Here is a 16,705-nt window from a genome sequence, read left to right as displayed (position 1 = left end):
GCACAAACCAGGTGTCCCTTTACCTAGGGTCTTGGTCTTCTTAGCCCACTGTGGTACTTCTCCAAACTCTCCTCTACTTCCCTCCAAACTGCTCTCTTCTCCAACACCTCTTGTCTGAGTGAAGCAGGGTTTTTTTATCATGTGACTGGCTTCAGATGCTTTAATTGGGTTCAGGTGCTTTAATTTATAGCAAACTTTCTTCCCTCTACAGGGAATAAGGCTCCCTTCTAACACTCTCCTGCTGCCCTTTGGCTATGCTGCATCACAGCCAAAAAGCATAACAAAACAAGTGAACAATATTCACCCAAACAAATAACCAAAAAAGTTTTTAGTTTGCCTTTGCAATGATCTTTTTACAACTGGATTTTCTGTTTAGGTGAAGTCGCACTTTCTGTCTAGGAGAGCAATCGGATGTGATGTTTAGAAGCTTGCACAAGACCAGTATTTCTGCAGATCTTTGGGTACAGGTATTAGGGAAGAATGCAATATTGACTGATTGCAACAGTAAGGAGGGGAAAGCACAGCGCTGCTTTCACTCAGTGAGAGAGGCTTTATGGAGTACTTCATAGTGTACCATGAAGTTGCTGCTGAGGAAACTATCAATGAATGGCATTGAGCATTCTAGACAGAATAGTGGAGTACTCTAAAGAGGTGCTCTTGTTTTCATAGTGAAATTAAAAGTGGGATACATACCTAAGGCACTTGCTTTTACAGATGTAATGACTTGGAATTAGTTGCACAGCTCCTAATAGGCCCATTCTGGAATCACAACTTGAAAGCAGCTTTGACTTTAAATAGAGAATATCATCCTGATGAAATGGATGTAAAAAATAATCCAGCGTGAACGCCATAGTTCAGCACCGTTGGTGATTTTTGTTTAGAATAGGCCCATGATTGAATAAGTGCTTGAATTAACAATATCCCCTAGAACGAGAATGATTTAGTCCCTTAAGCCTTGTCTTCTTCTCCCAAAAGTATATACCATTGCTACCACCAGTTGAGCTCCACCAGTACTGGCACTAGTGTGAGCATGGTGCCAATGGCCTTCAGTATTTTTATCATCATGTTGTTTGGTGGCAAGGGTTAGACAACAGAGTAGTAAAAATGTCAGTGGCTGTGAAGCCTTGTCTACACCAGCACTTTTGCCATCGGTCCCAATGATGAAGCTGAATCAGGAGACTAATGTAGCCTCAGCCTTATAAAAGTGAATCACATTCAGGAATGAAACACAGATGAATTCAAACTGGAACAGGTACAGAGAAGGGCTACTAGGATGATCCGAGAAATGGAAAACCTGTCTTCTGAAAGGAGACTCAAAGAGCTTGGCTTGTTTAGCCTAACCAAAAGAAGGCTGAGGGGAGATATGATTACTCTCGATAAATATATCAGAAGGATAAATACCAGGGAGGGAGAGGAATTATTTTAGCTCAGTACTAATGTGGACGCAAGAACAAATGGATATAAACTGGCCATCAGGAAGTTTAGACTTGAAATTAGACAAAGGTTTCTAACCATCAGAGGAGTGAAGTTCTGGAACAGCCTTCCAAAGGGAGCAGTGGGGGCAAACAACATATCTGGCTTCAAGACTAAGCTTGATAAAGTTTATGGAGGAGATGGTATGATGGGATAGCCTAATTGTGGCAATTAATTGATCTTTGACTATTAGCGGTAAATATGCCCAAAGGCCTGTGCTGGGATGTTAGATGGGGTAGGATCTGAGTTACTACAGAGAATTCTTTCCTGGGTGTCTGGCTGGTGAGTCTTGCCCACATGCTCAGGGTTTAGCTGATCGCCAAATTTGGGGTTGGGAAGGAATTTTCCTCCAGGGCAGATTGGTAGAGGCCCTGGGGGGGTTTCGTCTTCCTCTGCAGCGTGCGGCATGGGTCACTTGCTGGAGGATTCTCTGCACCTTGAAGTCTTTAAACCACTATTTGAGGACTTCAATAGGTCAGACATAGGTTAGGGGTTTGTTATAGGAGTGGGCGGGTGAGATTCTGTGGTCTGCATTGTGCAGGGGATCAGATTAGATGATCATAATGGTCCCTTCTGACCTTAAAGTCTATGATTCTATAGATCGAATGGGGATTGATATCTCATGGTTAAAGAAGAGAACTGGGAAACAGGACTCCTACGATCTTTCCCTGTTTCTTTTGCTGTCATGTTGTGTTGACCTTCAACAAGCAATGTAGGGCCTCAATTTGGTAGAAAACTCTCAGGTATGTGGTTAAATCCATCCCTGTTCAGAACAGCACTTCATTACTTAAGTCCCATTTACTTTAATCAGAGCAAGACGAGACTCTTAATCTTTCCATGCCTCAGTTTCCCATATGTAAAATAGTTGTAAAATCCATTTTCCTGGAGTGTCATGGGCTTATCATTTACTTGTATGTTCAGGTCCTTCGATGAAAGACAAGCCTATTATGTGCATAAGGAGCCACCAATAATTTAAGATATCTACTTTTAACCAATTATTTTAGCTCCCATTCTTGTCTTATTTGCTTGAGTGAGAGTGACTTTATTCCTGAAGGAGAATGGTCTATAAAATAACTGCACTTCTACTACTCTTACCCCAAATTAAAAAAAGAAATTTGGTGGGACACGCAAATTGAACGCTTTCAGTGGAGTTGCACTGCCTTTGGATGTAGCATTGTATTGAAAGATTGAAGGTGTTTGGCAATGGGGAAGGCAAATGATTTAAGGTGGAAGATGGGAAAATGTCATCACTGAAATACTTTTGCAACAAGAGGCAACTAGGTTGCCTATTCAGCAGTCATCTTTTTCTTTGAATGAGAATTACTCCAGGCATCATATGCTTAGGTCTAAAATGGAGATAGGTATTGTGCTGAAGTCCCTCTTCAGGGATAGAAAGGCTTAGGACTGTAGGACTGGAAGGGATCTTTTGGGTCATCAAGTCCAGTCCCCTGCTTCTGCAGACAACCCCATCATATAATCCCATTCAGAAATGCATCAAATTCCATCCTAAAACTAATTAGGTTGTTTGCCCCCAGCCTAATTAGGGCCAAGTTTTGCCCCCAATCTAATTCCACTCCTGTGGAAAGGCTGTACCAGAGCCTCACTTCTCTGTTGATTAGAAACTGTCTTCTAATTTCCACCATAAATTTATTAATGGCCAGTTTATACCTACTTGGTTGTATACTAAAAACAAAAGTAAAAATATAATAAACACAATGCAAATAGTTAGTAAATATAATGATCTGAGATCATGAACTGTGTTGAAGGAGCACTGAGTCTTACATGTTACCTTTTCTACCACAGGCTTTGCAGTATTGATGGTCATTTTGACCCTGTGCCTCAAGACCTGAACTTCATTTGTAATGATTGTGCCACTGAATGCATCCAGTGAAGTGAGCTGTAGCTCACGAAAGCTTATGCTCAAATAAATTTGTTAATCTCTAAGGTGCCACAAGTATTCCTTTTCTTCCTAGGGTTTAAGTATCTCAGTGATGATCAACTAGCTCATTTGGGTTGAGAGCTCTGTTGGTTGCAAAGCCAGGAACTGGCATTTACGTAGTCTTAAATCAAACATCTTCCAGTATCCTGTAGCAGAGGTTTTTTTTCTCTATATTGATAGGCAAGTATGCTTTTCCAGCCCATTTCATCTCCTGTGCTAGACATTATCACATATGAAATGAAATATTTTATATTGGAGCTGAAAGAAAGCTTCTCATAATACAAAAATATACAGTTTGGGATTAAATTGGCACTGTGTAGAGGATGATCGCTGCTTTCTTGTATTTTAAAGCTCTTTCTTCTAAGTTCAAAAGTTTAAGAATTTTTAATTATGTTTTAGTAGCTCTTTATGGACGCTGCAAAGAATGATCCATCTTGAGCTGTCACTATTGTCTCTTACTTACAGCTTCATCTGTGTGCACCAAAAATGGAAATACTATTTCTTTGTAAATTTGCACTTTATGGCTAATATGAAAATGATGGCCTGGATTGCAAGAGATCTCCTATGTTAAGAAATCACTCTAAAACATGGTAACAATCACCAAGGAAAACTAAATTCTGTTAAAGAAAATGAAGGAATGTATAAAAATAATTTCTATTAATAATATTGTTATTGTAGCACCCACAGTGTGTTAGGTAGTTTAGAGCAAACACATGATCTGTGCTTTGACGAGCTTATGATTTAGTTGTTTGCGTATATATAATATACATGAAAGAAAAAAAGCAAGCCCTTTTCAAAAGGCTAGACAATAATTCTTGTAAATTCATTGTTGAAAACATTGTTTGCTCAAAAAGAAAAGGAGTACTTGTGGCACTTTAGAGACTAACACATTTATTTGAGTATAAGCTTTCGTGAGCGACAGCTCACTTCATCGGATGTAGCTCACGAAAGCTTATGCTCAAATAAATGTGTTAGTCTCTAAGGTGCCACAAGTACTCCTTTTCCTTTTGCGGATACAGACTAACAGGGCTGCTACTCTGAAACCATTGTTTGCTCAGTATATTAAATGAAAAAATCAAATGGAAAACCAACCTACAAACTCTCAGGAATTTCAGTTAACCAGCTGAAATAGAACATAATTCTCCAGAAAACCCCCGACAGCCAAGACTTGGTTAGGGATTATCATCACTGAAAAGTTAAATCAAGCTGTAACTTGAGTCCTGTCGTCACACACAATCTTTTAATTAGTCTGTGGAGAAGCTTTTTACTTGAGTTGGCTGACCAGTCAGGGGATACAGGCTGAAGTTTGAGATAGCACTACTCAGCTGCTAACAAGATCACTCTGCATTATGAACTCAGGCTAGTACCACTCAAGTCCTCTAATGCCTTCCCATGATTCTCCCTCCCCCACCCCCGTGCCCAGAAAGGACTGACAAATTCTCCCACCGTTCATTGGGAAAGAATTCGCAGAGTGGCTCAGCTTACTGTAATGCAAAGACCTCTGGGATATGCCCCTAGATGTCTTAGTGCCACACATGAGTGAATGCAGCACCAGTGTGGGCACTCTTACACAAGTAAGGCTAATTCGAGTGAAAAAAGCTGAGTGTAGATAACTTGTGGTGAAGATCTAATTTAAAAGCCTTTTAGAGTAGCAGCCTTGTTAGTCTGTATTCACAAAAAGAAAAGGAGTACTTGTGGCACCTTAGAGACTAACAAATTTATTTGAGTATAAGCTTTCATGAGCTACAGCTCACTTCATCGAATGCATTTTAGAAGCCTATTCCTTTTATTCATTTCTCCTTTGTTTCGTTTTATTTTTCCCCATATTTGGGAGGGCATAGATCATGAGAAACCTAAATATCATGTCAAAAGTATAAATCTGCAATAATCAGAAAAATACATTCACTATGTGAAGTGTGTGAGTACGTGCACGTATGCACGTATGGTAAAAGAGCATTATTATGGTTGCAAAGTCATGCCTGCCAAAGTTAGCCCCCTAGTGCATATCCATTATGATGGTCTTTATTTACATGATAACATACTATTTTTTCCACTGGACCCCTGCCTCGTTCAGAGCAATTTAGCATTTCAGAGAAAAGGTTGCCAGAATTTTTTAACATGGGACAAAGCAGTGTATTTTTCCCTAGCCTTATTCTTGGAAATAGCTGAACCGGTGGCTGAAAAAATGCAGCCTGAGGCAGACACCCAACATGGAAAATTTCAGTCCAAATGGTAAGTTTGGAAAAGATATAAAGCAATTGAAAACAGGGTATTATAGTGGGAAGTGTCAGGCAACCTAAATAATAGGTGGTGCTACCAGCTCTGCATAGCATATACATGTGTTAATCACATGAAGCTTATTCACTCAGACATTTCCAAAAAAGGACATTTTCTCTTTCCTGTTCCCTTTGGCTTGTTTAAATTTCCACTGCCAGACACCTGAGATAACAATAGAAGACCCTCTCATATCTTTGATAACACATTTGAAAAAAGAAAACAATCACCTAGGATTAATGGTGAATCTGTTTATTAAGATAAAAGCAGAATAGAAACCAAATTGGCAACTGATTGTTTTTATTTCTGTGGATTTTACATGACACCTGGAGACCATTTAAAATGTTAGTTGGCTGTGTTAACCTTGTGTTTAAAAATAACACTTGTATGGTGCCAAAGCACTTTAGAGTTGGGTACAAATATTGAGACAAAAACCCAGCTGTTGTTGCTTTTGCTGCTAATTTGAGGTGTCAGATTACAGCTCAACTGCTATACGTCAGTGAATAAGGCCCCTTGTGAGATCATTATGTTTTCTAACAGTTGAGAGTAATGGATTAATCAGTGCAGCATCAGTTACTTTCATTATATGCCCACACAGTGGTTATGGGCTTTAATTTAAATGCTCTGTGGGGAGATCAAGAAACTGCATATAGGAGGGACCCAGAATTAGTCTTCCTTTGCTTGACCACTTAGAAAGTAGAGGGTGAGGTTGTTGAGGTAGCTCATCTCTTTGAAAAATACTATGCGGTTTATTTAATGCTGATTTATTTTGACTTATGCTAAATATAATCTTTTTACAACTGATGAAAATATAGCAACTTTCATCCCAGGATCCAAATGTTTTTTACGTGGATTAATTATGCCTGCATACAAAATGCAAGTGCTGAAAGTGTGTTTGAACTACTGAAAACAGATTTATGGCCTGGTTTTCAGAGGTGCTGAACAGTATTAACTCCTGTGAGGTATGTTGGAGCTGTAGGTACGTAGTGCCCTTACAAATCAGGACAGTAATAAGCACCTTTTCAAAATGGAGTTATTTAATCACTGTGGACAAGATCTGGCATGTAGGTTTGTAAATGGCTGTGTCTGGTCTACAGTGGCCTAGTAAAACATGATTAAACCTTGTTAGCAGAAACTTTTGATTTTAAGCCACATTTAAAAGCAGTTCTACTTGCAAGATTAAAGTGTCAGTGTAAGCAGGGGCCTAAGAGGTAGTGCTGCCATTGATGACCATAACTGTCATTACCAAAGAATGTATTAGTGGCAGAATGATACCTTTGCCCACTGGGTTAAATCTAGTCTTATTAATTCCCCTTCCCACCCCCCAAAAATGGGCTTTCTTATTAGAGCTGATACTTTAGAAAAGGTAAATCTAATAAACTTTATGGAAATAGAGAGGAAAAATACTGGAAGCCAATACACCCATCATCTCTATATAATGCATAAAGACAGTGTTGTTAGCATTGTGGTTCTGCAATCTAGTCATAGAATCATAGTCACATAGATACTAAAAGATTTCCTGCCCTCCAGTTCTGTAAACATGAAGTTATAGGAACCCTGTTCCTATTCATGTTGTGGTAGTTTCAGTATTTTTCCAGGAGTGGTATTGCATCAAAATGGTGTCAGCTAAGTCTGAAATAAAGAGGAGTCTGGTGATCAAATGAAGAAGAGGAAGAAAAAAAAACAAAAAAAGTTGCCAACTCATGATTTTATTATGAGGTATTTGGTGCGTTTCTTAACGGCCCAGATTCTGTGATTATATGAGAATCTCAATTTCATTTAAAAAACTTTGTCGCACTTGGTTGTGGACAGAAGCTTGAAAATGTGAACCGCAAAGGCTCAAAAATCAGAAGGCAAGTAACCCCCCGTCCCCATTTTTAAAATGTCTCTCATGATTTGAGCGCCTATTTCATGATTTTTGAAATCATGAGATTTTTGCCTATCTGGGAAATGCTGTCTAAATGGTCCTGGCTGGCAGGGGACTATATATCTGGGCTCCTCAGGGCTCTTTTCCCAGCTCCGCCATTGTCCTTAGGCAAATAGCTTAATCTCTGTTTGCCTTAATTCACCCATCCCTGCATAGGAATAACATTCTTAGCAATACTGTTTATGTGAAGGGTGTTCTGAGGCTTAATTGTGTTTTTTACATGTGCTTGGAGATTCCTAGACAGTCTTAGTTTAAAAAATTCCAGTCTTGTTTAACTGAGGGTATGTTTGTGTGTGTGTGTCTGGAATTCCCCAGTCCTTGACCTTTCCACTTTGAATTGAATGTCCATTTGCTTTGGGGACAAGCAACATGAAAAGTATGATGGTTACGGCAGAGGCAATAATCAGGGAGGATAACAGGTGAGTAACTCATCCAGGAATGTTGTAAGCCAGCATATGCACCATTTGTATCCAGTCCTTGCATGCATACAGATGATAATGTTGCATTAGGGCCAATTACATGGTGTTATGGACACACAACCACAGATTACACACACTACCGAAAAAGGACGCTGTGATCAAGCAGTGCTCTAATCAAAGGAGACAGAGGGAAATATTAGACTTGTTAGCACTACCAGTAACACAGCGGCTGCTGCTGCTCCCACCGGCCTCGGAGGTCAGATTTTCAAGACCAGGCCCAGATCATGCAAATCAAAGACACACGTTCAAAACAGGTTTACCACACAGCTAGAAAAGTAAGCAAATTGGTCTTTTGGGCAGGGAAGGGGGTGAGGGGGCAGAATGAAAATTAAAATAATGTCTGTTCAGTTTTAAAGTTGTAGTCCACATAAGCATGAGCTTGGGTTGCCAAATGATGCTTGTTATTTCCAGGGTTCAAATAATTCTTTTTTAAACTACAAAACTTTGGCAAACAAACCAGAGACTATTAATCTCTAATGAGCAAAAGAAGAAGAAATTCAAAGAGCAACACAAACACAGAAAATGTGCTGGTCTTGTTTCCTTTCTCTTTTCCCATTTACCCCTCACCACTTGAAAGTATATTTCTTACCAGTAGTTTGTTAAACCTGGCAATTAATCTATGTCTGTAAATTTTTTTTTATTCTCCCTCTCATGGATCTGATCTTCTGCAGGCCTTAGTGTTTCTTCATAGCTGAGAATTCTGCAAATGCTGCAAACCCCCTTGATCAGCAGAGCCAAATGCTACACAAAAGAAGCCTGGTGCTTATCAAAGGCTGAATGGCTAGCAGACCCCTGGTAACTATGGTAGATGCTCATTAATGCTTGGAAAAAAGTGCTAATCAAAAATATAATCTACCATATCATTTCTCAATTTGATTAGCTGTTTGTGCTAATCAGCTGCAGAAATGGGGTGTAAAAGAAAATCAGAGTCCCTATTATATGCATTTATTATTATATGCAGAAACCACAGCATGCCCTTGGCTCTGGCCTAGTGTTGCATGTAGATTTTTCTGTCATTTACATCCATTCAAATCCTGTGTGTAAAAAAAACAAAAAAACCCCATCATTGCGGAAATTGTATTGATAGTTGCTTTCCTGTGTGTGTTCTTTTATGAAAAAAGTGTACTATTTAGAGGAGGAAAGTTAGATTTTGTGATGGGATCTTTTTCTTTATAGCACTGATAGAATAGAATGGCATAACTTGTATTAGCTGGGGTACCGTGGATGATAATTAATCATTGTTATATAATAAGACCCTTTCCTTGTAAAAGAAACCAAAAAAACCCCACCGGTTTTCTCCCTTGAAGTTGTGGTTGACTGCAAAAATAGCAAGGCGGTTAATATTGTTACCTTTTTACTTGTAATATAGGTATTTAACAATCTTTTTACACCTGGTTTGCAACCTTTTCTGATGGCATTGCAAGAAGATATCTTTGGTCTTACAGTATATTTCCAGTACTTAACTGGAGTAAGTAGGGTGGATGTGTTTTAATTTTTATTATTATTCATATTATTTAGTTATTTAGTTATTTATTTTATTACGGATTTGTAAGCAGCTGGCAATTTTAATAAACATGCGTACTTTTTATAAGTTGGAGGTGAAAAGACACAACAAAGAGGAACAAAACCCACAATATTTCCCTGTAGCTTGAAGCAGTAAGAGAGAGAGAGGAGAGAGTTCTGGCCATTCAGCAAAGGTTCTAGGATTTTTCAGTTCCTAATCAGTCCAGCTGGTTTGGGGAGATAGTTAGACTGCTAGGTTGAGTCTTTCAAACTGAGTAGTTTTCAGAGTAGCAGCCATGTTAGTCTGTATCCACAAAATGAAAAGGAGTACTTGTGGCACCTTAGAGACTAACAAATTTATTTGAGCATAAGCTTTCGTGATGAAGTGAGCTGTAGCTCCCAAAAGCTTATGCTCAAATAAATTTGTTAGTCTCTAAGGTGCCATAAGTACTCCTTTTCTTCAAACTGAGTAGTTAGTCTGGGCAGATAAGAAATCTAATCTTTTCACTTTTTGGTCAGTGCATTTGGGCTGTGCCTAGAAGCTGCTATGTTTGTTCTAGAATTTGGGATAAAGATTAGTATATAAGTATTTCACCCATTAGCACCTCTTTTCCCACTCAAAATGATGGGGAGACCACAAAACAAGAGTAGAAATATTTTAATGATGTGGGATTAATTCCTTTCACATATTATAATGATTTTACATAGATATAGCACCTTTTATCCTAAAGCACTTTAGCAACTGTGGAAATACAAAGGATCATGTCATTCACCAGAAAATGCAGCCACCTTTAGGGTGGAATTCGGTAATTTTTCATCAGCACACTGCAATGCTTCACAACAGTTTAGCGCCGCTCGGAAATATGTAAGAATGTTGAATGCAAATGAATTTGCACGGGAAGTGTGAGGAAGGAGGCAGATTGTGTTTACCAGATTTGGGATTGGACCAGGATTCCAGACCCAGAGAGGAGATGGCTAACGTCAGAATAAAAACTTGCCATTGAAACGTCATGAAAATCAGTCATGGGATACATACCTACGTATGTACAAGATTCCAGAGCCAACATTCCTACTTTTGAAAAAATGCTAAGTGATCTTTTAATTACCACAACTCAGTTTTATATCTTATGGGAAAGTGAGCACCCCCTAACAGCACACTACCCCGGGGGGAAGATCTCAGCTGGTCTTCTTAACTAGACTGACTAGACTGAAGTCATTGGAGCTGACAATTTACTACAGCTGAGGATGTGCCTCAGAAGGAAAACAACATTTTGGGCAGCTCCCAAGTAGTTCTTGGAGGCCCACCAGGTACTGATGCATCCTGAGCCTGCTTTGCTTGCAAGATCTGACAATATCACAGCCCAAGGTGGCAGGTCTGCAGCCATAAATAACACACTCTGTAATCTCAGGTTACTGATTCAGCATTTTGGAAATGAAACACCTTACAATGATAACAGTGAGTTTGTGAGGGATGAGGGTAAACTTGGCTCTAAAATAAGCAACAGGTCAGAGGTGTGATCCTGATGACATGTGGTGTGATGTGCGTCTCCTGTCTCCCCGTATGATGCGGAGGCAACCTGGATGCTCTGAGAGTCCAGGACCTCACAAAGCTTTCTGCTCTTAGTCTGTTTCAAATATCTACTGGGCTTCATAGCACTTAATAGAAAATTGGGGAAGTGGATTTTCTCTGTTCCCCCTCATCTTCCATATATAAGTGCATTATGGTCTTTTGACTCCACCACAACACACAGGCTTAAAAATCATTGCTGGGAAGATGATTTTTAGACACTAGGCAACTGCTTTATGTACTTGGTATTCAGGTTTGCAAAATGCCTCTCTAGCACTGCTCCAACTACCTTGAAGGCTCCCTGCAAGTGCCTGTACAAGAATGCTGCTACATTAGACTGCCACATGCTGAAGAATCATTGCAAAGGGGTTAACTTCACACAACTAAAATTGTGACTAATAATGCAGACTGTTCACTGTCAGTTAGTACCCTTTGTGGAGCAATAGAAGCTGTACAGCTGTATTTAGCCTTCTTTGTGTTGAAATACTGCTATAATCATAAATGCTTTATTGCCTTCATAGTGGTTAACATTTAAATATCAGCGTAATAACGCATTAATAAGTCTTCTGTGCAGTAGCTATCTGCTACGATTATACTTGAAATGTTTTAGCTAATTAGTAGATTAATGAAATAGGGCTTAATTCAGTATTAACTGTATTCCTCATTATTTGTTGCTTTATTTATTGGAGACCTATGGAAATCTTCCTGCTTATTTCTAGCAACAAATGGGTTCTTAATGTTGGAAATGTGTAAGTAGCAAAGCTAGGATTTGGGTTACTTTGGATTACTACATAATAGACTGATACTTTGTCTATTAAATATGTGGGTTTTTTTACAATAGATATATCTGAGTCTGTTTGATAGTAGAGATTGAATTTTCAACAGTTGTGCTGGGAATAGTGTACAGAATGTATCTCTCAGTTACTTGGGAAAGATGTTCGTTGTCACTTCTCACTCTCTGAATCAACTCTGTGTTCTGTTAAAATCAATGGAAAGTCTCCACTGAATTCAGTTTGACTTGCATTGGATCCTTTAGTGCCCTCACTGACACATTCAGTTGTCAATTTTGTGTAAATTTAATTTTCAAAGCTGACTATATGCATGGTTGTTCTTTGGCGATTTATGATCCCAGTGCCTGCATGAAGTTCTTTCCTATACGCTGCTACTCTGAAACCTTTCCTATACTAATGCTCTTGGTAATATATGTCACTTACACACTTTGCCTCTATTCTTTTGTTGGACAAGTGAACGAAATCAGAACACAGAACAGTAATGCTTAGCACTTCTATAGCCTCATCCAAGGTGGTTATTCCAAGGATTTCAGAGTGTTTTACACATATTAAGCATCAGTATCTCTGTGGCTAGATAGATAAGTATTTTACAGATGGGGAAACGGAGGCCGATGCTAAGTGACTTGTCCAAGATTACAGGCAGAATTAGTGATAGAGAAGCAAGAACTCAGGAGTTCTAAATCATAATCCTCTGCTTGAGCCACTGGACAATACTTGGTATCAGTTGTTCCTACAGTGTGTTTCATTTGTCTGAATGAAAATTACTGTGCCACACGCTTCTTTTGACTAGTTTTCTACCACTGATTTTCATTCCTGCACCATCTGCTAGATACCATAATCTAGCAATAAGAATTGCATATAAAAAGAGCTTTATTTTAAAATACAAACTGGCATAGTGGAAAATTCATTTTTTGTATTGTGATGCTCTTAAGAAGGGAGTTCTGTGGTACAGATGAAGCAGCTTTTCAGCCTCAGAGAGGTTCACTGTGAGGCATTGCAGTTTGTCCTGACTAGTTTGCACCATGAGTGATGCATCCAGGATTCAACTCCAGATATTGACAGCACTTTCTTCCCTAATTCTTTGCCCTTCCCAATGAAATTGGGGTGTTCTGAATTTGGGATTCCAATTAGGCTCAAATTATGAAATGTGTGTCTTGGTTCAGGTCTGGATTTCAAACATCCTGTCCCGTCCATATTTGAGAGTGTTCTGATTTCTGAACATCTGACATTACCAGTTTTTCTAAAAGCGGCAAAGAGTCCTGTGGCACCTTATAGACTAACAGACATATTAGAGCATAACCTTTCGTGGGTGAATACCCACTTCGTCGGATGCATGTAGTGGAAATTTCCAGAGGCAGGTATAAATATTTAAACAAGAATCAGGCTAGGGATAACGAGGTTAGTTCAATCAGGGAGGATGACAACTCTTCTAGCAGTTGAGGTGTGAACACCAAGGGAGGAGAAACTGCTTTTGTAGTTGGCTAACCAGTCACAGTCTTTGTTTAATCCTGAGCTGATGGTGTCTCCTACAATATAGAAAAACCTGTAGGAGAACACTTCAACCTCCATGGACACACAATAGTAGATTTAAAGGTAGCCATCCTGCAGCAAAAAAACTTCAGGACCAGCCTTCAAAGAGATACTGCTGAGCTTCAGTTCATTTGCAAATTTGACACCATCAGCTCAGGATTAAACAAAGACTGTGAATGGCTAGCCAATTACAAAAGCAGTTTCTCCTCCCTTGGTGTTCACACCTCAACTGCTAGAAGAGGACCTCATCCTCCCTGACTGAACTAGCCTGATTCTTGCTTGCATATTTATACCTGCCTCTGGAAATTTCCACCACATGCATCCGACAAAGTGGGTATTCACCCACGAAAGCTTATGCTCCAGTATGTCTGTTAGTCAATAAGGTGCCACAGGACACTTTCCCGCTTTTACAGATCCAGACTAACACGGCTATTCCTCTGATACTTGACAGTTTTTCTAGTGGAGCTAAAATACTGCAATATATTGTATTGTAGCCTACAGTACACTAAGGCTGTGTAAACTGGGAATCTATGGAGAGGTTTCTGTTGTACATGCTGATCTGTAGTATACAGAAAATAAGGCATCTGTTGGAAGGAAGTTACAGGTGAATTAGAAAGTTAATTATTTTAAAGCTTTTGAAAGTCTTTTGATGAAATGCCTTGCACAAATACATAATATCACAACTACTAATATCATAACTGTAGAAAGGCTTTAAAGTGTTATTTAAGGTGGCTGTTTATTTTATCACCTGCACAAAGCATACAACCCTTAATTTAAAACAAAAAACAAGCCCAAGCTATTGGTTTCTACAGTAATCACCTAAAACACTGCAGTACGGCTGTTATAACACACAGGCTGCTGGGCCATTCCTATAAACAACTGCCGTGTGTTTGCATTTTAAATAAGGGAAATGTGAAGAGCTTTAACCATTTCAGTTAGTTATGATGGACAGTGCGGCACGGTAGGTAACAAATAGCCAGGTTTGACCAAGTCTCTTGACACAGTAGGCAGCTGAAGTTGCAATTTCTGAACAATTGGAATGTGGCAAGTATACCTTCCTAGTGTGTGTGTTCCATTTCCCACTGATATAATTAGGAAAACATAAATGAAGGCAACCTACCCCAGTTGATGCTAAACTAGTCATTTTATTATAAAAAACATGATTAGCATCCCTAATGGCAGCCAGGGTCCCATTCTGTCTAAGACCAGTTCTGATAAAATACACTATATGGAGTTTCCATTTGAAACCCTTGCATGCTTTGAACACAAAATGTTTATTCTCGTACTTTCCACATTCCATATATTTCTTCCTAAGGAAACCAAACAAGAATTCCTCATCCATCCATGTGTTTCCAAAGGAGAAATTTGAGCTGTATGTCTCATTGCCAACAGACTGTGCTAACGAGGTTTTAAGTGCCAACATTTCCCCAAATTCTCTAGTGGATGAAATTTTGTGCTACTTGCTATGCAGGTCAGGACATGTTAAATAGCAATTTTTGTTTACTTGTGCGCAATTATTGGTTACTTTGCCATAAAAATATCATTCTTGACAACTCACAAATCGCTCCTGAGATATTTGTCAGCACGTCATCTTGTTTGCAGCACTGTAGATTTATTACCCGTTATTGAAGAAGTTCATTTCTATAGAGTGTGTGCTGGTAAAGCAATGTAAATAATTGATCAATCTGTTTTTTTTCTTGTCTGTCTTTCTTTCTTTTTTTAACAGTACTCTCAACAATAACAACATCACCCGCATCCCTCTTACCAGTTTCAACCATATGCCCAAGATCAGGACTCTGTAAGTACTAAATTCAGAAATAAGTAGCAGCCTTGGATAACTCTATCTTTGCTTTGAATATTTGTCTTTATTCAAGGAATACTTTTGTAAAGGTTTTTTAAACCACTTTTCTTTAACAAAAGGACAGTAAATAGGTCAAGCCAAAACTTTATTTTGTGACATTAACCCGTTGTAAACAGGAATGGGGTAATCTTCTGATTAACCCTTCCTTACAGCCTATGCAAATCTCAATATGTTGGGGTCACGCAGCTTTTAAATGCATCCACAGTTTGACCTAGGATAATGTAGAAGTCAGAGCTGTGCAGAAAGTAGATTTTTCATTTAGTGGTAAATTCTGTAAGGTTAAAAAAAATAAAATTGTTCCAAAAAGGAACAAACCCCAAAATTTTCAAAATATCCTTGAAATAAAATTTAATTAATTGTTTGTCAATCAAAACTTTAATTTTGACAGTCAAAATGTTTTAATCCGATTTTGACATTTTAAATTACTTTTATTTTTTTAAATACAAAATAAAATACATTTTGAAATGAAAAGTCATTTTGCACCAAAAAATCTAAAAGATTTTGTTTTTCGATTTTTTTTCTCTCCAAATGAAACTTCATAGAATTTGACCCATTTTTGCAAAATGTTTTCCCTTGTGACACATCTGCTTTTTTCAGTGGGGAAAAAGGTTCCTCTGGAAAATTTCCAAACAGCTCTAGGAGAAACGTATACAAAGGGAATTAAATTGACCTGTGTGTAATTTTTGTGGAATTTAGATTGAGGGCTCAGAGGTAAAATTCCAAAGGGTAATGCCATCAGCTTTGCAGCTCTACCCGACCCAGCCATTTCCAAAATCATTCCCTTTAAATAAATACACAGCTCCAGAAGTCATTTTTTAAAAAAAAGCCTGTTTGGTTTTACTCCAGAGTATAAAAACAAGCCAACATGTGCTTACTCCAAAATGTTCAACAAGCCAAATACTAGCAGCCTGTTCATACTAGTGGGAAGCAGAATGCTGTGTTTGGATATATATTTTCATATAATCACAGCAGGCCAATTAACTGAACTAAAGAAAAATGATTCTTACCTGTCCATACTGAAAGGCTGTTTTCTGTAAAGTGATAACTACTGATTTATATTTACTTTCTTTTCTTCTCTAAAGGTTGACTTTAAAAAATGTTAGCGTTAATGTAACTGATTAAAGAGAATTTATATTTTTTTCTTTTTGTGGGAGGAGGTGAAGGGTGGGTTAAAATATTTCTCTCCCTTAACGATCCAGAATATTTGCCCAGATACTTCAGATCAATCAGTCTTGTCTGTTCCCAGAGCTCAGTGCCTGATGCCATTTTCCCTTTAGTTTAATTTCGGAGATGGCTTTGTATATCGCTCCCTGGAGACTTACACTGACTAATCCCCCTTCACTATAATTAAAGAAGAAAAA

The 16,705-nt window shown here is 38.5% G+C and overlaps 1 protein-coding gene across 1 annotated transcript in view; it reads left to right on the top strand.

The window, feature by feature from the left end:
* The window catches only part of SLIT3 (slit guidance ligand 3), a 796,449-nt gene that overhangs the window by 497,064 nt on the left and 282,680 nt on the right, over nt 1-16,705 (top strand). The window contains exon 7 of the mRNA XM_038413692.2: nt 15,210-15,281. Within this exon, the coding sequence (XP_038269620.1) occupies nt 15,210-15,281 (72 nt within the window). The remainder of the gene's footprint in view (nt 1-15,209; nt 15,282-16,705) is intronic.

This window comes from Dermochelys coriacea, chromosome 8, assembly GCF_009764565.3.
Source record: "Dermochelys coriacea isolate rDerCor1 chromosome 8, rDerCor1.pri.v4, whole genome shotgun sequence".
NCBI lineage: Eukaryota > Metazoa > Chordata > Testudines > Dermochelyidae > Dermochelys > Dermochelys coriacea.
This window is presented reverse-complemented; position numbering and strand designations above follow the sequence as displayed.